The following is a 19301-nucleotide window of genomic DNA, read 5'->3' on the forward strand; positions in this document are numbered from 1 at the left end:
CTCAGCCCCACAAATGTTTGGGCCCCAGGCCGTGTGCTGGGGGTCCCCCCTTTGCAACACCCGGCCGGAGCTCTCACTCACCGCAGCGGCTGCAGCAGCTCCCGGGAGGGGCCTCAGGAGTGACTGGACTCCCAGCCAATGGGAGCTGCCGGGGGCGGTGCCGGAGCTGCCTGGCCGCGCCTCCACAGCAGGGAGGGGGAGCGAGCCACAGGCAGCGGCTGAGCCCTGGGCAGCCATTGTGAGCAGCAGCCAGACACAGACGGTGAGCTGTGGGGGCGGGCGGGCACACACACGTTGGTGGGGACAAACACACACAGCCAGGGGGTTGGGGGACAGACACACACGGGGGGGACGGACAGACAGACACAGCCTGTGAGCTGTGGGGGCAGCCAGACACACACACACACACACACACAGAGCCGGGGAGGGGGGGGGTTGGTGGGGACAAACACACACAGCTTGGGGGTTGTGGGACAGACACACACAGCGGGGAGCAGACAGACAGACACAGCCGGGGAGGGGGGTTGGTGGGGACAAACAGACGGACACAACCGGGGGAGATGTGGGGACAGACAGATGGAGTCGTGGGTGGGGAAAGGAGCAGCAATGGGCACCCCGGGGCTGGTATAAAATACACAGGATGGGGGCTTCCTGGGGACTATAGCAACACCCCCCGCAGAGCAGACCCAGGTTGCAGCTGGCTCTGCCCATCACAGCCCCCTGCCCCACAGAGACCCACACAACCCTCTGCCCCCTCGAGAGACTCCCAATGACCCCTGTGCCCCTGTCACTCCTCTCCAAAGAGCCCTCCCCTTTGTGCCAGCCCACTCCCCTCCCCCACTGCCTCCCCTCCTCCAAAGCTCCCTACAATCTCCCCTTTTGCCTTCCGCCCCCCAGCCCAGCCCATTCCATTGGCCGGGAGGCTCCCAAGCTAGTCTAGTAGCTAGCAGGGCCCATGGGAGCTGCCCCTGAGGCAGGGGCAGCCCCATCCCCAGTGAGGCTATGGTGAGGGGTGGCAGCAGGGGAGGCCATACGTGATGGCAACCTCCCCCCTCGGTACCCACCATAGGGGAGCCAAGTGGGCCTTCTGGACCTGAGAGGGACCCTAGGAGCATGTGCAGTGAACTGCGGGGGAGAGGAGGGGTCCCTCCCCTGGAGCTTGCTGCTGCCAGGGAGGGTGGAGGGGAGTCCTCTTTGGCCCTAGCCCTGGGGCAGCCTGTCTGCACCCCAAGTTCCTTATCCCTAGCCCTGCCCCAGAGTCCTCACCTGACCGGAAAAACGCAACTTAAATTTGGTGGTCAGTTTAGAGTATCATAGAATATCAGGGTTGGAAGGGGCCTCAGGAGGTCATAAGGTCCAACCCCCTGCTCAAAGCAGGACCAATTCCCAACTAAATCATCCCAGCCAGGACTTTGTCAAGCCGGGCCTTAAAAACCTCTAAGGAAGGAGATTCCACCACCTCCCTAGGTAACCCATTCCAGTGTTTCACCACCCTCCTAGTGAAAAAGTTTCTCTTAATATCCAACCTAAACCTCCCCCACTGCAACTTGAGATCATTACTCCTTGTTCTGTCCTCTGCTACCACTGAGAACAGTCTAGATCCATCCTCTTTGTAACCCCCTATCAGGTAGTTGAAAGCAGCTATCAAATCCTCCCTTATTCTTCTCTTCTGCAGACTAAACCATCCCAGTTCCCTCAGCCTCTCCTCAGAAGTCATGTGCTCCAGCCCCCTAATCATTTTTGTTGCCCTCCACTGGATTTTCCAATTTTTCCACATCCTTCTTGCAATGTGGGGCCCAAAACTGCACGTAGTACTCTAGATGAGGCCTCACCAATGTTGAATAGAGGAGAATGATCATGTCCCTCGATCTGCTGGCAATGCCCCTACTTATACAGCCCAAAATGATGTTAGCCTTCTTGACAAAGGCCAGAGGAGGGAGTGTTAGTGCCTGTGTGGACTTCTGAGAAGTGCATGGGGTGGAAGGAGATGCTGGGATGCTCTGGAACCACTCCTTCAAAGCCAGTGAGGACTCTGGGGGAGCCTCCTCTCTGAGCAGACTGTCTCCAGGGCAAGAAGCTTACACCTTCCTGGGTCTGACCTCAGAGCATTCAGCATGCCCTTCCACACCATGCACTTTCCGCAGTGAGTCCGCCCAGGCGGGGGTCCTGGGGCAGCCAGAGGTCCCTGCACCCCAACTCGGCAGTCAGATGTGACTCTCAGCCAGACTGTAAAACAGAAGGTTTATTAGATGATGGGAACACAGTTTAAACAGAGCTTGTTGGTACAGAAAAGAGAACCCCTTGGTCAGGTCCATCTTGCGGGGTGGGGAGCCCAGAACCAAGTTCTGAGTCTCTCCCCATTTCCCCAGCCAGCTCCAAACTGACACTCCCTCCTCTGGCCTCTGTGTCTCTTCCGGACAAGGAGGCCACCTGATCTCTTTGTCCCCAACACCTTCAGTTGGCATCTTGCAGGGGAAACTGAGGCACCCACACAGTATTCAGAGAAAATATTAAGAACATTCCCACTTCATCACAACAGGTTCAACAAAATATAATACTGTATATTGAAGTAGGCAAGTGCTGCTTCTGACTTTCCACTTTTAATTGACCCTTGTAATCTTGTGGCGCTGACGCGTTGTAGCTTCATTTTATATCGGCTTACAGGGCGGGAGCGGGGGGGCACCACCATTTTGGGCCCCACCAAAAATTATACAAACCTGCCGCCTATGGCAGCCGGGGAGGAGGCAGAATCTGCAGCCAAAACTGTAGCAATTATGGCACCTCTAGGACCTGGGAGGAGGGAGCTGCAATGAAATCCCAGCTCAGCTCCAGCACAGAGGCAGCTCCCTGAGACCCAGCCAGAACAAGGCTGCTGGGGAGTGTGAGGAGTTGTAGCAGCCTCCCCAGGGCTGAGCTCTGCCCCTAACGCTCTGATTCTTTCTCTGTCCCCCGTGAATGTGACTCTGGATCCAGACACGACTCATCCCCGCGTTATGTCTGCGGATTGGAAAAGCGTGAGATATGGAGACACACGGCATCGACTGTCCAACAACCCTGAGAGATTTGACTCTGAGTTCTGTCTGCTGGGCTGTGAGGGATTCACCTCGGGGAGACATTGCTGGGAGTTGGAGGTGGGGGATGGGCGATACTGGGCTGTGGGGGTGGCCAGAGAGTCTGTGAGGACGAAGGGATGGATCTGCTTTAATCGCAAGGACGGGATCTGGGCTGTGGAGTGACTGAATGGGGGTCTATATCATGCTCTCACTTTCCCTAAGACCACACTGTCACTGGGCCGGGTCCCTAGCAGGGTCTGGGTTTGTCTCAGTCTGGGCTATGACGAGAGGCAGGTGGCATTTTTTGATGCTGACAACAAGTCCCTGATCTTCACTTTCCCGCCAGCGTCTTTCAATGGAGAGAGAATCCGCCTTTGGCTGAGTGTCTGGTACAGTGAAACCCAGCTGAGACTCAGTTAAGCTTGTGTATCAGGAACAATCCCCCTGCAAGCCATGAAATGGGCTTCTCTAGCCCCTGGCACCCTCATTTCTATTACCCTGGAATCTAAAGTGGGCCTGTGACCTGTTCTTCCCCCTCCAAAAAAACAACCAAACAAAACCACCCAACCCTCAGGAACATTGACCAGCCTGTTTGTCACTGTTCTCTATGATCCTGGAGGACTCTAGCATTCTGCGTAGTCAGAGAGCAAGAGTTGTTGTCCTGGGTGAGGGAGGACAGTACAGGTGGCAAGGCTTTGGGGCAGGGGAGGGGCAGGAGAAAATGGTTAATCTTCACTTTTGATGAATGTTTTCTAGAATTTAACCATGGAGAATTTAACCATGGAGGTTGTTGTGTTTTATGGTTTCACAGCTGCAAAGATGCTGAAATTTTTGTGGCTCACGATGGATTCTCTTGTCTCTCCTGCTGGGTAAATATAGCAATAAACCCAGGAGCCATCAGAACTACTTGATAAACTGGTGGGGGGGTTTGTTTGCTTTTTCCTGACCTGCTCAATGGGGTCGAGGTGGCTTATAGGCCATTGGAACTGCAAGTAAAGCAACCCCTCTGGAACTGCAACAACAGTATTGATCATGTCTCTGCTAGGCCATATTCAGGTGCTTTCATCCAGTGTCTGCTGGATCCAAATTTCCCAGCCTGGGCGCATCGAGCATTCAGACAAACAGTGACATGTAGCTAGTTCCTCATCTAAACTTAGTTGTGTGACACCTCTACTGGTTGTGTTCAGAAACAAAAGGGCATCATCGTCTGTTCAACGTGACCTTGCACGTACAGCGTGTGCAAGGTTATGCTGTGCAGAGGATGCCATTTTACTCTACAAAATGGCGTCCGGACCCTATTAGTACTGTGTTTTTGAAATTGTGACCTTGCTCATATGGTGCATGAGTGGTCATGCCATGCAGAGACACCATTTTGTAGAGCTGGTCTGCTGCAGGGACAGATGTGTTCGGGGACCAGACAGAATGGTCCTGCGATGTATATGGCCTACGGGCCACCAGTTGAACTAGTCTTATAGATAGGGTGACCACCCATCCCTAATTTCAAGGGCCTGTCTTTTATTTCATTGATTGTCCCTTATGGTAGCCATCCATCCCTTATTTAAAGGGACATCCCTTGACTACTCTCAGCATTAAGTTGATGATGATTGCATTGTATATTTGAGGGCAGTAGAAATGTACACTTGAAAGAAAAGTACATGATGTGCTAGGGGAAATGGTGTTTGCCTAAAATGTCCCTTAAAATAAAGAATTACCCCTTATTTTTCATGTGGTCTCCCTTGTTTCCATCCAGCAAAAGTTGTCACTACTCATACAGTAGAACCTCAGAGTTACAAACACCTCTGGAATGGAGGTTGTTCGTAACTCTGAAATGTTTGTATTCTGATCAAAGCATTATGGTGGTTCTTTCAAAAGCTTACAACTGAACATTGACTTAGTACAGCTTTAAAACTTTACTATGCAGAAGAAAAATGCTGCTTTCCTTTATTTATTTTTATTTAGTTTACATTTAACACAACACTGTTCTGTATTCACCTTTTTTGGGGGTCTCTACAGCTGCCTGAGTGTGTACTTCCGGTTCCAAATGAGGTGTGTGGTTGACTGGTCAGTTGGTAACTCTGGTGTTCATAACTCTCAGGTTCTACTGTAGGTCCTAAGAACCTAGGCAGATGGGGTTAGAAAATGTTCTTGTATGTGTAAATGATCCTGCACATCCGGTGTGTGTGAGTTCATGACCTCGTTCGTATGGTGTATGAGAGGTTGCGCTGTGCAGAGGACACCATTTTGTAGAGCTGGTCTGCTGCGGGGACAAATACGTTCGGGGACCACATAGAATGGCCCATGAAACTGGCCCATGGTCCTGCCGGTGAATCTGGCAGATATGCAGATGTCAAAGTTATGAGTGGGGATCTAAAGTGGGAACTTCAGCCCTGAATTCACAAGCCCGACCCCTTGCCTTAAAGCAGTGACTCCTTTGAGCTGTCATCAGTAGGAGCCAAATTTAAGTGAAGACACTTCCACAGCTTGGACGCTGAGCCCTGTGCTCTGGGCTGTGAGGACTTCACCTTGGGGAGATGTTACTGGGAGGTGGAGGTGAGGGATGGGAGATACTGGGCTGGGGGCTGGCCAGAGAGTTTATGAGGAGAAAGGGATGGATCAGGTTTAACCCTGCAGAGTGGATCTGGGCTCTGCGGCAGTGCAAGGTTAAGTATTTTGTTCTCACCTCCCCTGAGACCTGTCTGCATCTGAGCAGGAACCCCGGTAACATCCCGTTTCTCTGAACTATGAGGGGAGGCAGGTGGCATTTTATGATTCTTATAGTGAGGTTCCGATCCTCACCTTGTCCCTGGCCTCTTTCACCGGGGAGAGAATCCTCCCTTGGCTCCGGGTGGGGCCAGGATCCCAGCTCCGATTGTAGGCATGTAGGCGTTGCTAACTGCACTGGAGCAAGTGCGGCCTAGCACAAAAGGCTGTTGAGTTACTGCTGCGTGTGCTCACTGCGGTCATGTTGGCTGGAGTGAAGGTGAGGGCAGAGATGACCCGTGCCTGTCAATTGTGGAGGGACACAGTGAGGGCGGCCGGCTTCAGCAGTGTTACTGTGCGTGCTCACTCTGGGTGAGCATGTTCAGTACAAACTGAACAGGAAATTGGAGGGGAGAGGGAGACACGTGACCCCATATGCTCCCCCCCACCACGTTGCCTCTGGATGGGGGCATATCCCTTGGTTCTCAGCACTGCGCTATTCCAAGCCACTCCTTCCCAACCCTCGCAGTAGGGTTGCCAACTTTGTAATATATAAAAACCGAACACACTAGCAGGAGTATCAGAACCTGCCCTGCTTCACCCCTTCCCCCAGGCTTCACCCCTGCCCTGCCTCTTCCCCCAAGGCTTTGCCCCTGCCCCGTTCCTTCCTCCTGAGGTCCCATCACCTGTTCACTCCTCTTTCCCCTTCCCCTTTATGCTCACTGCTCTTCCCCTCTCCCCGCTCCCTGAGTGGGTCAGGAGGGATTCGCCTGCAGCCGCCTGATGCAGGTAGGAGGCAGCTTCGGCTGAGTAGGGGCTGGTGTGGGTGATGACTCAGTGCCTCCCCTGCCTGCAGTAACTGGACTTCAGGTGTCCAGTCAGTAGATCTGACCGGACACAGTCAGGTCTCCTTTTTGGCTGGACTTTCCAGTCAAAAAACAGACACCTGGTCACCCTACCTCACAGTGCATTTTGGGAAAATATTTTGGCCCTTTATGGTTATGTGCCCAGAAGTGGAGTTGCACATGAAGAATTTTGCAGCAGGTCATTTCTGGCTGCACTCTGTTGGGGAATCACGGATTCTCCCCCCACCATTTTTCCCCCTGTCCTCCCGCATGAATGAAGAAGGTTGCAAAATCCTGACATTAATGCCGCTGTGATTTCAGCGAAGGGCGTCGTGTCCCAGGGATGAAACATGCTGAAGGGCCTTTCGCTGGTGTCATTCCAACAGGAGAAGGCGGGGGTAGGCTCTCATGAGGAGATTGGGCAAGGAGTGGAAAGAAGATACAAAATGGTTGGGCTGTTGTTCTTTTTTCAGTGGGAGGCTACCAGCAACCGAGCAGCTCCTAGCGGATGAGAGATCCATTCTTCAATTCCTTGGGTGTGACCACTTCCACGAGGAAGTCCCAGGAGCTGGAGGGAGGGGTGCAGAGGTCTGACGGGGGCAGAGAGAACACTCCACATCAGTGGAGTTTACGTGGCAACCCTGTCACCAGTTCAGCTTCAAATGTATTTCTCCCATTACAATAAGATGCAGTGGCTGGAATGCTGTATCCCGTTTCCTGGTCCCGGAGCTAGCGTCTGCAGCCAGGACCTGCTTCCCCATGGCAACTGCATTTCTTCTTCCAGGTGCAGTTTCACCAGCCCCCCTAGAGCAGTGGCTCTCAACCCTTCCATACTACTGTACCCTTTTGAAGAGTCTGATTTGTCCTGCATACCCCCAAGCGTACCACTTAAAAACGTACAAAATCAGACATAAAACCACAAAAGTGTCACAGCCACACTATTGCTGAAAAAGTGCCGACTTTCTCATTTTTACTATATAATTATAAACTAAATCAATTGGAATATAAAATATTGTACTTACATTGCCGTGTATAGTCTATAGAGCAGTATAAACAAGTCACTGTATGAAATTTTAGTTTGCACTGACTTTGCTAGTGCTTTTTCTGTAGCCTGTTGTAAAAGGAGGCAAATATCTAGAGGAGTTGATGTACCCCCTGGAAGACCTCTGAGTATCCCCAGGGATACACGTACCCCTGATTGAGACCCACTGGGCTAAAATACCAGAGAGATGTATTCTCCTCTCTAGGACTGAAGGGGGTTGTCCACCAGCACAATCACACAGCTCCCAGCGCAGCCAGGGTCACCAGAGCAGACCAGAGCTGGGAGTCTCAGATACAGCTCAGCCAATGAGAGGGATCCAGGAAATGAGACTTGCAGCTGGGCTGTACCAGAGAAGTGAAACTAACCTGGTCCCACACATCTGCAGTGCAGGGAGCGATGGCCGCTGTGCAAAAACTCCAGGATGAAGCCACGTGTTCCATCTGCCTGGAGTATTTCAAAGCCCCGGTGTCTATCCACTGCGGGCACAACTTCTGCCGGGCCTGCATCAACCAGTGCTGGGGGGAGTCGGAGCCAAACTTCTCCTGCCCCCAGTGCAGAGACACCGCCCAGCAGAGAAACTTCAGGCCCAACAGGGAGCTGGCGAACATGGTGGAGCTAGTGAAACAGCTGAAGTTACAAGCGGGGAAAGAGCCAGGGGGGGAGCGAGTGTGTGAGAAACACAAGGAGCCTCTGAAACTCTTCTGTGAGGAGGAGCAAAGCCCCATCTGCGTGGTGTGTGACAGATCCAAGGCTCACCGAGACCACCCTGTGATTCCCATCGAGGAGGCTGCCCAGGAGTACAAGGTAGGAAAACGCCATCGAGGATTTGAAACTCAGATGGCGGGAATTAGATAAAATCTGACCTTAGAATTACTAATCTGTGTTCTTTACTGTAAAGGATTTATTTTTGGTGTACGGGGTCTGTTAGGGTGACCGGATGGCAAGTGTGAAAAAGCAGGGTGGGGGGTAATAGAGTCCTATGTAAGACAAAGCCCCTAATATCAGGACAGTCCCTATAAAATGGAGACATCTGGTCACCCTAGGGTCTGTGAATTAGACCTAAGTCATGCTGCCTTTTGCCTGTTTAACAGCTTGCTCTCTAACCAGGTTCTGTAGGAGCAGGACAGATTAAAACATTAATTAAAGCTAGTGTTAACAAATTTCATAGTACACAGGTTAAGAAAAGTGTGTCTGTTCATCTGGGTATAGTGCTTAGATTATCCACGAACACAGAGTTTGTTTTAAAAGTCAAACGATACATATAGTACATAACCAGCAATAACCCAAATTTAGGTGAATAAATTTAACAACACAGTTTAGATGTTAGCATCCAAGTATTTGGGTGCATCACTCATGAAAAGATATACAGAGAGTGGGTTGTGGAAAGCAAATATATCAATGAGTGAAGATTGTCCCTCAAGAATTGAGGATTTGGGGTAGGTTGTCCATTAGAAAATACAACCATCAGGGAAGTATTTCAGTCACACCCAAGGAAAAGAAGAATGAATCTCTCATCTGCTAGTAGCTGCTCAGCTGCTGGTAGCCTCTCACTGGAAAAAGAAAAACAGCCCAACCAGAGAGAAATTTATTCTGCCTCTGTCTGTGCCAGTCGTTTCAGGCTCCAAAGAGTAATAACCCAATTCTTCCTTCCAAAACATCCTGGCCAATCATAAACCAGCACTGTGGACTATTCAGAGCCTCTGGGTTACATGGATTATCCAGACCAGGGTTATAATATTGCTAACCAATAAAGCAATCCAATAAATTGTAAGATGCAAATCTGGTTACATTCAAAAGCTCCAGGAAGTGAGTTTTCCTACAAACAGCACCAGCAACTCCTATAAAGTTGAATACATTGTGTCAATTCTTTCTAAAGTCTGAATCGGATCCATAGGTTTTGTTTATTTAAATTATTTTCTGTGAAGAAGACACCCAGGATGCCCCTCCCAGCAGAACAGATCACATACCGTGTTTCTTTGCTCAGGAACAAATCTGGACACAACTGCAGACCCTGAAGGAAGAGAGAGAAAAACTCCTCAAATACAGACAGGCCGAGGAGGGGAAAAGCCAGGAATACCTGGTAGGTGCCTGTTATGAATCTGTAGATAGGAGGTGGTGGTATGCTGTGTGGTGTGGTGTAGTGGGGTGGGGTGGAAGGGCGTAATAACACGACTACTGCTTACTGACTAGGGGTGTCTCTAAAGCCCCCCGGCCTCCATTTTTCCCTCTCTTCAGGGTCAGAACTCACACAGGCTTTCTCTGGTAAATGGTACCCCTAGTTTCATACCAGAACCAGTTTACAACAAGCCAGAGTCCCAAACTAAAGTCCATTAGAACAACACAAAGAAAAAGTCCATACTTAGCTCTAGAGAGAGAGATAGAAAGTGGATGAGGTAATATCTTTTATTGGACCAACTTCTGTTGGTGCAACATACAAGCTTTTGAGAAGCTGGTCCACTAAAAGTGTCACCTCACCTACTGTGTCTGTCTAATATCCTGACCAGCTATGGAAGATATTTAGCTCGGGCACTTTCTCTCACCCCCCTCAGGGCTCTTCTTCTATTCTGGTCTGATCTCCCAAACGTTTCCCCTCACTGGAGCCAGGGGCGGCTCTAGACACCAGCGCGCCAAGCAGGCGCTTGGGGCGGCCGTTTCCCGGGGGGGCGGCATTTGGCTCCGGTGGAGCTCCCGCCGGCATGCCTGCGGCAGGTCCACCGGAGCCCGGGACGAGCGGACCTGCCGCAGGCATGACTGCGGCGGGTCCCGTCTTCCCGCGCTCGGTTGAGCTCCCGCAGGATGACTGCGGCAGGTCCGCCGCCCCGGGCTCCGGTGGACCTGCCGCAGGCATGCCGGCAGGAGCTCAACCGGAGCCGCGGGAAGAGGGGACCCGCCGCGGGACCGGGGAAGGGCGGCGCAGCGCTCCGCGCTGCTTGGGGCAGCCCAATTTCTAGAGCCGCCCCTGACTGGAGCTCTGACACCCACTCCCAAACACAGTCAGCATTTCCCAGCGCCCTGAGCCTCCTGCTCACTGGGCTTTACTCTCCTAGCTTCCTCGTGGTATGGTCCTGCTGGAGCCTTCCTCTGCAGCTATGTCTACACTGCCGCCTAGGGTCAGCAAAACTTCTGTCGCTCAGGGGGGTGAATATTCCACCCCCCTGAGAGACGTCAGTTACACCGACATGTTCTCGGTGCTTCTCCCGCCGACATAGCTTATGCTGCTCGTGGGGTTGCTTTTCTTATGCCGACAGGAGAGCACAGAGCACTGTACCTGTAGACATGGTCTTCCTCTTTGCACTAGCCATTCCCTGAGCACAGCCACCTCTATCTGCTCTTTGTCGGCAGTTGCCTGATTCCCCTTGGGTGGGGCTTATTCCCAAGTCTGGATTGGCTTAGCCCAGTGGTCCCCAAACTTTTGAGGGTTATGCCCCCCCTTATCCCTGTCCACGCCTGCCCCTGCTGGGAGTGGGGCCATGGCTCTGGGTGGTGGGGGAGAGAGGACAGGGTAAGGGGGCAGAGGCTGGGGCCACAGCTGGGGCTGAAGCCATGGCCAGGGCCTAGGGGTAGGGCCGGAAACAGAGCTGCACTGAAGCTGGGGCCAGGTGTGGGGCTGGGAGCTGGGGCCGCGGCTGCAGGTGGAATTGGAGCAGAGCTGGGGGCAGGGAGGGGCTGGGTGGCGCTTCCTCCCTGCCCCCCGTGGGGGCCAGCCCGCACCATGCTGTGCCCCCTGAAGGGTCCTCCCTGCCCCCCAGGGGGGAGTGCCCCACAATTTGGAGACCTCTGGCTTAGCCCCACAGTCTTCAGCTCATGGGGCAAGTGGCCCTGTTCCGGGATGTCTCTTGGATTTGCAAAACTGCCCTGTTCCTCTCTTTCTCTTTGCATGCATGTTTGCAGCCGTGTGTGTGTCACAGTTGCCCACGTTCACGTGGTAAATAAGCACCCTGACTTTCACAGTAAGCCAAAAATCAAGCTAATCACGTTTCAAAACAAGGCCAAAATAAGCCAGTCCCTAAGAACCCCAACGCTCTGTGTGACTAGATCCCCCCGGCCTGCAGTCTGGGACTGTGGTGGGCCCGCTGTGCACTCCTGACTCTCTCTATTCTATTATTGTTTAACAGTGCGATTAAAACTGCGATTATTTTTAATCTCACAATTTTTTGAATCGTTTGACAGCCCTAGTTTATTTACATCTGGTGCAAGGTATCCCACGACATGTCCCCCGGCCCTGCCTTTTCCTTATTTGTGTCTGTCCATTACAGGCGAAGACAGATGCTGAGAGACGGAAAATAATGTCTGAAATTCGTCAATTGCGCCAGTTCCTGGAGGAACAAGAGCGACTCCTGCTGGCCCAATTGGGAGGCCTGGAGAAGGAGATTGTGAAGCTGCAGAATGAAAATGTCACCAAACTCTCAGCAGAGATTTCCCGTCTCAGCGAGCTGATCAGTGAGATGGAGGGGAAGTGCCAGCAGCCAGCGAGTGAATTCCTGCAGGTGAGACCCCTGGTGCTTGCAAGGCATTTGGGGAAGGGGTAGAAGATGAAACTCATGAGTCATGGAGTGCAAAATTCAAACCTCAGTATAGAACTCATAGTGTGTATTTTTAAAACAAATTCTCTGTGTTGCTATTAATGAATTTTCCTCCTCCTGTGAGTAGGGAACTGAGACCCAGAGAGACTAAGGGTACATCTCTGCTGCCAGCAAGGTTGTGACTGCAGCTCATGTAGACATGCCTGAGACAGCTTTGATCTAGCTAGCTCCAATAACAATCGCCGTGAAGCCAGAGCAGTGCAGGTGGCACCATGGACTCACTGCTCAAGTACATACCAAGGGTCCCGGCTGAGGTGTATAATCTGTGTTGCTGCAGCAGCTTCACTGCTATTTTGATTGGAGCTAGCTCGATCGAAGCTAGTTCAAGTACGTCTCCACATGCTGCAGTCACACCTCGGATTGCAGTGTAGCTGTCCCAGTGCAACTGTGTCTGTGCCCAAGAGCTGAATGGAGGTTTCCTGCACCTCAGTCGAGTGCTTTGCTACAAGGCCGAACGTCCTCTCCTACAGACATCATTGCCCGTTGCTGGCTGGGTAAAGAACCCAGGAGAAGGGCTTAGAAGGCAGATCTGCTAAACACTACAACACCAACTCAGCAGCATTGGGATGGTGTGTAGCCAGATACCCAGTCCTGTGTGGCTACTTCATTCAAACACAGATCTGGGCTGAGGATGATGATAATTAATTACTGTTACATTTATTTGTGTTCCAAAGTGATTGTGACACGGAAGTACAGTTAACTAAGCAGTTAGGTACAGAGGATATCCATGAGATTACACTGTTAAATAGAATCATAGAAAGTAGGACTGGAGGGGACCTCAAGAGGGCATGTAGTCCTGTCCCCTGCATGAAGGCAGAGCCATGTATTATCGAGGCCATCCCTGACAGGTGTTTGTCTAAACTGGCCTTAAAAACCTCCAGTGATGGAGATTCCACAACCTCCCTAGGTAATTTGTTCCAGAGCTTAACCACCCTGCCAGTTAGGAAATTTTTCCTAATGTCCAACCTAAACCTCCCTTGCTGCAATTTAAGCCCATTGCTTCCTGTCCTGTCCTCGGTGGTTAAGAAAAATGTATCACCCTTCTCTTCATAACAACCTTTTACATACTTGAAGACGGTTATCATGTCCCCTCCTCAGTCTTCTCTTCTACAGACTAAACAAACCCAATTTTTTTCAATCTTCCCTCATAGGTCATGTTTTCTAGACCTTTAATCATTTTTTTTGCTCTTCTCTGGACTTTCTCCATTTTGTCTACTTCTTTCCTGAAGTGTGTTGGCCAGAACTGGACACAATACTCCAGTTGGGGCCTAATCAGCACGGAGTTGAGCAGAAGAATTACTTCTCGTGTCTTGCTTACAACACTCCAGCTATTACATCCCAGAATGATGTTTGCTTTTTTTTGCAACAGTGTTACATTGTTGACTCATATTTAGCTTGTGGTCCACTATGACCCTCCCAGATCCCTTTCCGCAGTACTCCTTCCTGGGCAGTCATTTCCCATTTTGTATGTGTGCAACAGATTGTTCCTTCCTAAATGGAGTACTTTGCATTTGTCCTTATTGAATTTCATCCTATTTAATTCAGACCATTTCTCTGGTTTGTCCAGATCATTTTGAATTCTAATCCCGTCCTTCAAAGTGCTTGCAACCCCTCCCAGCTTGGTATCGTCCACAAACTTTATAAGTGTACTCTTGTTGCCATTGTCCAAATAATTTATGAAGATATTGAATAGGACTGGATCCAGGAGAGATCCCTGTGGGTCCCCACTTGATATGCCCTTCCAGCTCGAACCATTGATAACTCCTCTCTGAGAACGGTTTTTCAGCCAGTTGTGGACAGATCTTAGAGCAGGTTTGTCTAGGCTCTGTTGCTCTAGTTTACTTATGAGATAAATAAAAAAATAAATGGGCACCAAGATAATTTATTAGCTCTGATTCATGTCACTGTGACACTGAGCTCCTTTTCTCTCTCTCTCTCCCCCCTCTAGGATATCAGAAGCATCTTGAGCAGGTACGTGGCTCCTCACTCCCTCTGATCCCTCGCTATGCTTGGAAAGGGCTTGCATCTTCCCAGCCACTAACCTTCCCTACTTAAAAACGTGATAGGTAGAGTTGATTGGGAGACCGGGAATGGATCACTTGATGATCACCTGTTCTGTTCATTCCCTCTGGGGCACCTGGCATTGGCTGCTGTCGGAAGACAGGACACTGGGCTAGATGGACCTTTGGTCTGTTCCTGTATGACTGTAATTATGTTCTTATGATTAAAAAAAAAAAAAAAGGGGAGGGGGAAATACAAACATGGCAAAATCATTTTCGTTCCACAAGCTTAAAAAAACAGCATTTCCTTTTCCTTAATTCACCCATTGTCATTTATTTACTTAGGTTTCGAGAGTATTTTGCTTTTTTTCCAGTTGAAAAAAAAAAGTTGAAAACAAAAGATTGACAAAACTGTTTCCAAAAGTGCCCAAGTGACTTAGGAGCCTGAATAGCACCAGACTTAGACTCTTGGGGCCTGGAACCTCAAAGGTATTTAGGCTCCTAACTCCCATTGATTTCAGTGGAAGATAGGCACCAAAAAATATGTTTGACAGTCTGGGCCTAACCCTTTCCCCTCCTCAGTTGGAGGAAGTACTTGAACTGAGGGTTTCCAGTATCCCAGGTGACTACTGTAATCACTGGGCTAGAAGTTCTGAAGTTCTTCTCCCCACAGCCATTTTGTATAAGTTCTCCAATAGGCATGGGTGATGTGTATAAGAGGCCAGGGAAGGCTGAGCCTCCCAAAAAGGCTGGCCATGCAGGGGGGAAATGTCACGGATGCAGCACGGGTGACCCATCCAGAGGTGCACTGGCCAGCCACTGCCTTTGGAGAACCAGAAGCAAAGCTCCATAGAAGTGTAGAGGGGTCCCCCTCTGGTGCCTGGACCGTGGCCCTGCCTGCGCTCCGCCCCAGCTCCACTTGGCCTCTTCCCCCATGGCCCTGCCCTTGCTCTGCCTCTTTCCGCCCCTGCTGTGTCTTTCTTCCCCCGAGGCCTCTCTCTGCCCACCGTTTGCTCCTCTCTGCTCCGCCCACCCTTTCTCTTCCCCCCCCGACCGGGTCGCTCGCCTAAGGCAGGAAAAAGTGATGGGGTCATGGCAGAGCCAGGGTGGGGCCTCAGGGTGAAGAGGCCAAATAGGGGTGGGAACTCAGGGGCATGGTCTCAAGGGTGGAGCCATGGTCCAGCTGTCAATGGCCCCCGCCCCACTTCTAGGCAGCTTCCGGCAGTCACATGTGAGCCTCCCCAAATGAAAAAACTCACGTGCCACCTATGCCAATAGGGACCCGATCCAGCAGAGGTGATGTCTGAGCAAGGTTACCAAATCGGGCCTCACGGGGTTCTTAGGCAGAGGAATGCATCTCTTCCCCCAGTTAGTGGATTGCTCTGGGGCTTGGACATCTGGGCACCTGGTGAGAAGCAAGAACATAGGCACCTACTAAAATGGCAGTGCTGAGCAAATTTAGGTGCCTGTAGAGTTTGGCAGCAGCTGGGGCAGGTGGATTGTGGCACCTAAAATCGGGACGTGGACACCAGAATCTGGGGTTTTGTTGCTCAAGTAACTTTGTGGATCTGGGCCTACTTGCCCTGAGTAGAGCAAGTTATCCAGCAGGCTGCTCGACTCCACAGCTTTCACTTCCAAGATGATCAGAACATAACGAACGCGAAGGAGTCATGCCTAAAAGAAATAATTACACTGCAAACTGTGATTCCTTAGCAAAGCCTGTTTCTTTCTAGGTGTGAGAAAGGGAAGGCCCAGGCAGTGGGGGAGAGTCCTTCCAAGCTGGAAAAGAGAATTGGTGATTTCTCTGAGAAAAGGATTGTTCTGGAGATGAGTCTGAGGAAATTCAAAGGTATCATAGAATATCAGGGTTGGAAGGGACCTCAGGAGGTCATCTAGTCCAACCCCCTGCTCAAAGCAGGACCAATCCCCAGACAGATTTTTGCCCTAGATTCCTAAAAGTGGCCCCCTCAAGGATTGAACTCACAACCCTGGGTTTAGCAGGCTAATGCTCAAACCACTGAGCTATCCCTCCCCCCAAGAAAGGCACATCAAAATGTCACTGTGGGAGGATGTGGGTTCTGGATAAACAGTGTTGATGTCAAGCCCAACTCAATAAGAGTAAAAGACTAGGTTATACATTCCTGGGAAGGGCCAAGGGAAGAGAAAATACAATAGAGAACCAACAACAATAAGAGTGAAATTTATTATTCACGCTCTCTTCCTTTGTTTCTCTCTCTGGGTATCTGAGCTCCCTTCCCCTGTGTTTGTGTCACAGAAATAGAGCACATCAGTTGTAGGAAACCTTGGCATAATTATGAGCATATGAAAACACATCTCTTCTCCCCCGTCTTCTCTCTAGACACGCTGGTATTTGAGCTGGAGGTGGAAGGGAGTCAATTTTTGGCAAAGGAGATGGAAAACTTAGGTGAAAAGGGTAAGTTTTCCCAGGGATATCGTAACAATGAGAAGAAACAAAGAGGAGATGGGTTTGCAGATCCGGATTCACTTGCAGAAGAAAATTCTGGGATCAAACAGAGTCAGTTTCCCACCTCTGGAGACTTGTAGGAAAAGGGCTGGGTGGAGAGGCCATTACTGCTGTAAACAGTAGGGGTGATGTACAGATGGGCTGGGAGTCAGTGGTGTGATGTCTCTGCTCTCTTTTGGGAGGGGGCGGGGCTGGTCTGGTCAGCCTGATCAGCCTCCAGTGTCTCCTTGGGGCATAACTCCCATCATTCTCTCTCCTCCAGTCCCATTGCTTTCCTGTCTTTTTCTCCTGGACTCAATGCCGTATTCCCACACTTCCTGCCCTTCCACGGGCTAGATGCTCTTCTACAGGGTTCCCACTGCCTTCCTTCCCCATAGGCGGTGGGTCTCTCCATCCACCCAGTGTCACTTCCATTTTCCCATGCTGCCCCTCCTCTTCCCTTCCTTCTGGGCTAGCCAGAGGGCTTCCCCGGTGGACAGCTGAAAACGCTCCCTCTTTCACTCAACTTTGCCCCCACTCCCGTCCTAGCTGTGGGAGAGCAGCAGCCCTGGTAGGAGCAGAAGCAGAGTCAATTCTTACAGCACTTTCGCATGGCAGAAGGGAGCTGCCATGAAATGGCTGCTTAGCCCCCAGCAGGGACAGTTCCCTGGGACCTGAGACAGGCAGGAAATCAGGGAGGCTCCCAGCCAGGACAGGGCTACTGGGGAATGTGAGAAATGGTCCCAGCCTCCCCCAGGGCCGAGCTCTGCCCCTAACGCTCTGATTCTCTCTCTCCCCAGTGAATGTGACTCTGGATCCAGACACGGCTCATCCCAAACTCATCCTGTCTGAGGACTGGAAACATGTGAAATATGGATCTGCCCAGCAGGATCTGCCCCACAATCCCAAGAGATTTGATTCTTCTCTCTGCGTGCTGGGCTGTGAGGGATTCACCTCGGGGAGATGTTACTGGGAGCTGGAGGTGGGCAAAGAGGGAGGCTGGGCCGTGGGGGTAGCCAAAGAGTCAGTGAAGAGGAAGGAACCGGTCAAATATAGCCCTGAGGGAGGGATCTGCGCTGTAGCTCTGCGCAGAGGTGAGTACTGTGCACTCACCTCGCCTGAAGAAATCCCCCTGTCTCTGAGCTGGGTACCCCAGAGGATCCAGGTTTCTCTAGACTATGAAGAGGGGCAGGTGGCATTTTTCGATGCTGATCACAAGTCCCTCATCTTCCGCTACCTGATGGCCTCTTTCACTGAGGAGAGAGTCTTCCCTTTTTTCTGGGTGGTGGGAAAGATGTCCTGGCTCAGACTGGCTCCTTCAGAAATGAGGTTTCAAAGCCACGTCTCCAACCGTCATTTCCCCCAAAAAGGTCACAATCACGTCCGCGTCGCACCCCCAGGGATTCTCCACAGTGCAGAAGGAATGAGCAGCACTGAACTAAACCTAGCCGCTGCCTCAGCAGAGCGTGCAATTCCCGCCTCCGGCAACTCTCGGCCCAGTACCTTCCAGCAAGGGAAACCGAAGCCAAACACTTATCACCTGCGCAGGCGGGCCCACCGCAATCCAGTCCGTGCCACCTATCCTGTAAGGGGAACAGAGCCCCATTCGGCCCAGGCAGCCACCCCCCAGCCCACAAATTTTTATTCCTGGCCCGACTTCCTGAAAAGATATAAATAGATTCCAGCTGCCCTGCTCCTCACTGTCCCTGTGCCCCGAGGTAATGATCTTGAGTCCCCAGCCGCTCTGCTCCTCTTTGCCTGCTAGAAACTGTCTCCCAGTGAGAGCCCAGAACGAGCCACTTTCTCTCCCTGGAGAGAAGCTTGGAGCTGCAGAGGGATCTAGGCCTGTGTGGGCCCTGGCAGCTGGGAGTGGCCAGCCAGGGAGGAGCTGGAATTCTGTTCCTCGCCTTCCAGCTGAAGAACTAGCCTCTCCCCTGCTGCCCTAGGGTCACTCCTTGAGTTACGGGAGTGGTCAATAGCGCTGGGCAGGCTGGGAAGTTGTGTGACTGGAGGGGAGCAGAGAGGGCAGAGCCCCTTGCAGTGGGAGGCTTTGGAGTATCGGTCACTTCGTGAACAGGGCTGAGGTTTCTGTACTGTACAGATTAGTCTGCTTATTTTAGGAGCAAGGGGCCAGGTTGCGGCTATGCAGTGGCTGCTTATTGTGCTAAACATGCTGATTCTTGAGTCCATCCTACTTTGTGTCCACCTGCTTTCTCTCCTTATCTACAAGACTATGAACTCTTCAGGGCAGGGGATGTCTTGAAATACAGCACCAGGGGCCCCAGAGCCCAGACTTGTACCGGCACGTGCTACCACAGTTCCAATACTACACAATAACATCAGTGAATGACTTGCCACTTGAAGCATTTCTCTTTCTTTACAGCACCGTTTTGTATTTTACAGGATTTCCCGCCCATTAGAAATTAAGAATCCGCAGCTACAAAGAGGGTTTGGTGGACATTAGCCAGGGTTATTTTAGCAAATTCTCTCTCTCTCTCTCTTTTAAATGATTCACACAATCTGGGCCCAAAGAGTTTTTAGAACAGGGTCTCTAGGGGATGCTAAAGGGCTCTCTTGTCTGGGCCATGTAGCATTAAATACAGAAATAAATTCG

General features: G+C 51.2%; 1 protein-coding gene across 2 annotated transcripts; it reads left to right on the forward strand.

Moving 5' to 3' along the window:
• The first annotated feature begins 2932 nt into the window (after positions 1 to 2932).
• Positions 2933 to 19301, forward strand: LOC120383891 (E3 ubiquitin-protein ligase TRIM7-like). 2 transcript variants are annotated; one of them, XM_039502204.1, is made up of 7 exons: positions 2933 to 3131; positions 9625 to 9720; positions 11897 to 12127; positions 14172 to 14194; positions 15957 to 16072; positions 16583 to 16657; positions 17488 to 19301. In XM_039502204.1, exons 1-7 carry the CDS (start codon positions 2994 to 2996, stop codon positions 18363 to 18365), a joined length of 1557 nt encoding a protein of 518 aa, XP_039358138.1. In that variant the 5' UTR covers positions 2933 to 2993; the 3' UTR covers positions 18366 to 19301. The 2 variants fall into 2 exon arrangements, with proteins under 2 accessions (XP_039358138.1, XP_039358137.1); XM_039502203.1 differs by lacking the exon at positions 2933 to 3131 and adding an exon at positions 7979 to 8444.

This window comes from Mauremys reevesii, linkage group 15 (assembly GCF_016161935.1).
Source record: "Mauremys reevesii isolate NIE-2019 linkage group 15, ASM1616193v1, whole genome shotgun sequence".
Classification (NCBI taxonomy): domain Eukaryota; kingdom Metazoa; phylum Chordata; order Testudines; family Geoemydidae; genus Mauremys; species Mauremys reevesii.

Bases quoted from the DNA above. Each gene is read 5' to 3' on its own strand.
- LOC120383891 (XM_039502203.1), top strand. From the start codon at position 8,037: ATGGCCGCTGTGCAAAAACTCCAGGATGAAGCCACGTGTTCCATCTGC. The intron at 8,445-9,624 runs GTAGGAAAACGC...TTCTTTGCTCAG, and splicing joins AGGCTGCCCAGGAGTACAAG to GAACAAATCTGGACACAACT. The intron at 9,721-11,896 runs GTAGGTGCCTGT...TGTCCATTACAG, and splicing joins GGAAAAGCCAGGAATACCTG to GCGAAGACAGATGCTGAGAG.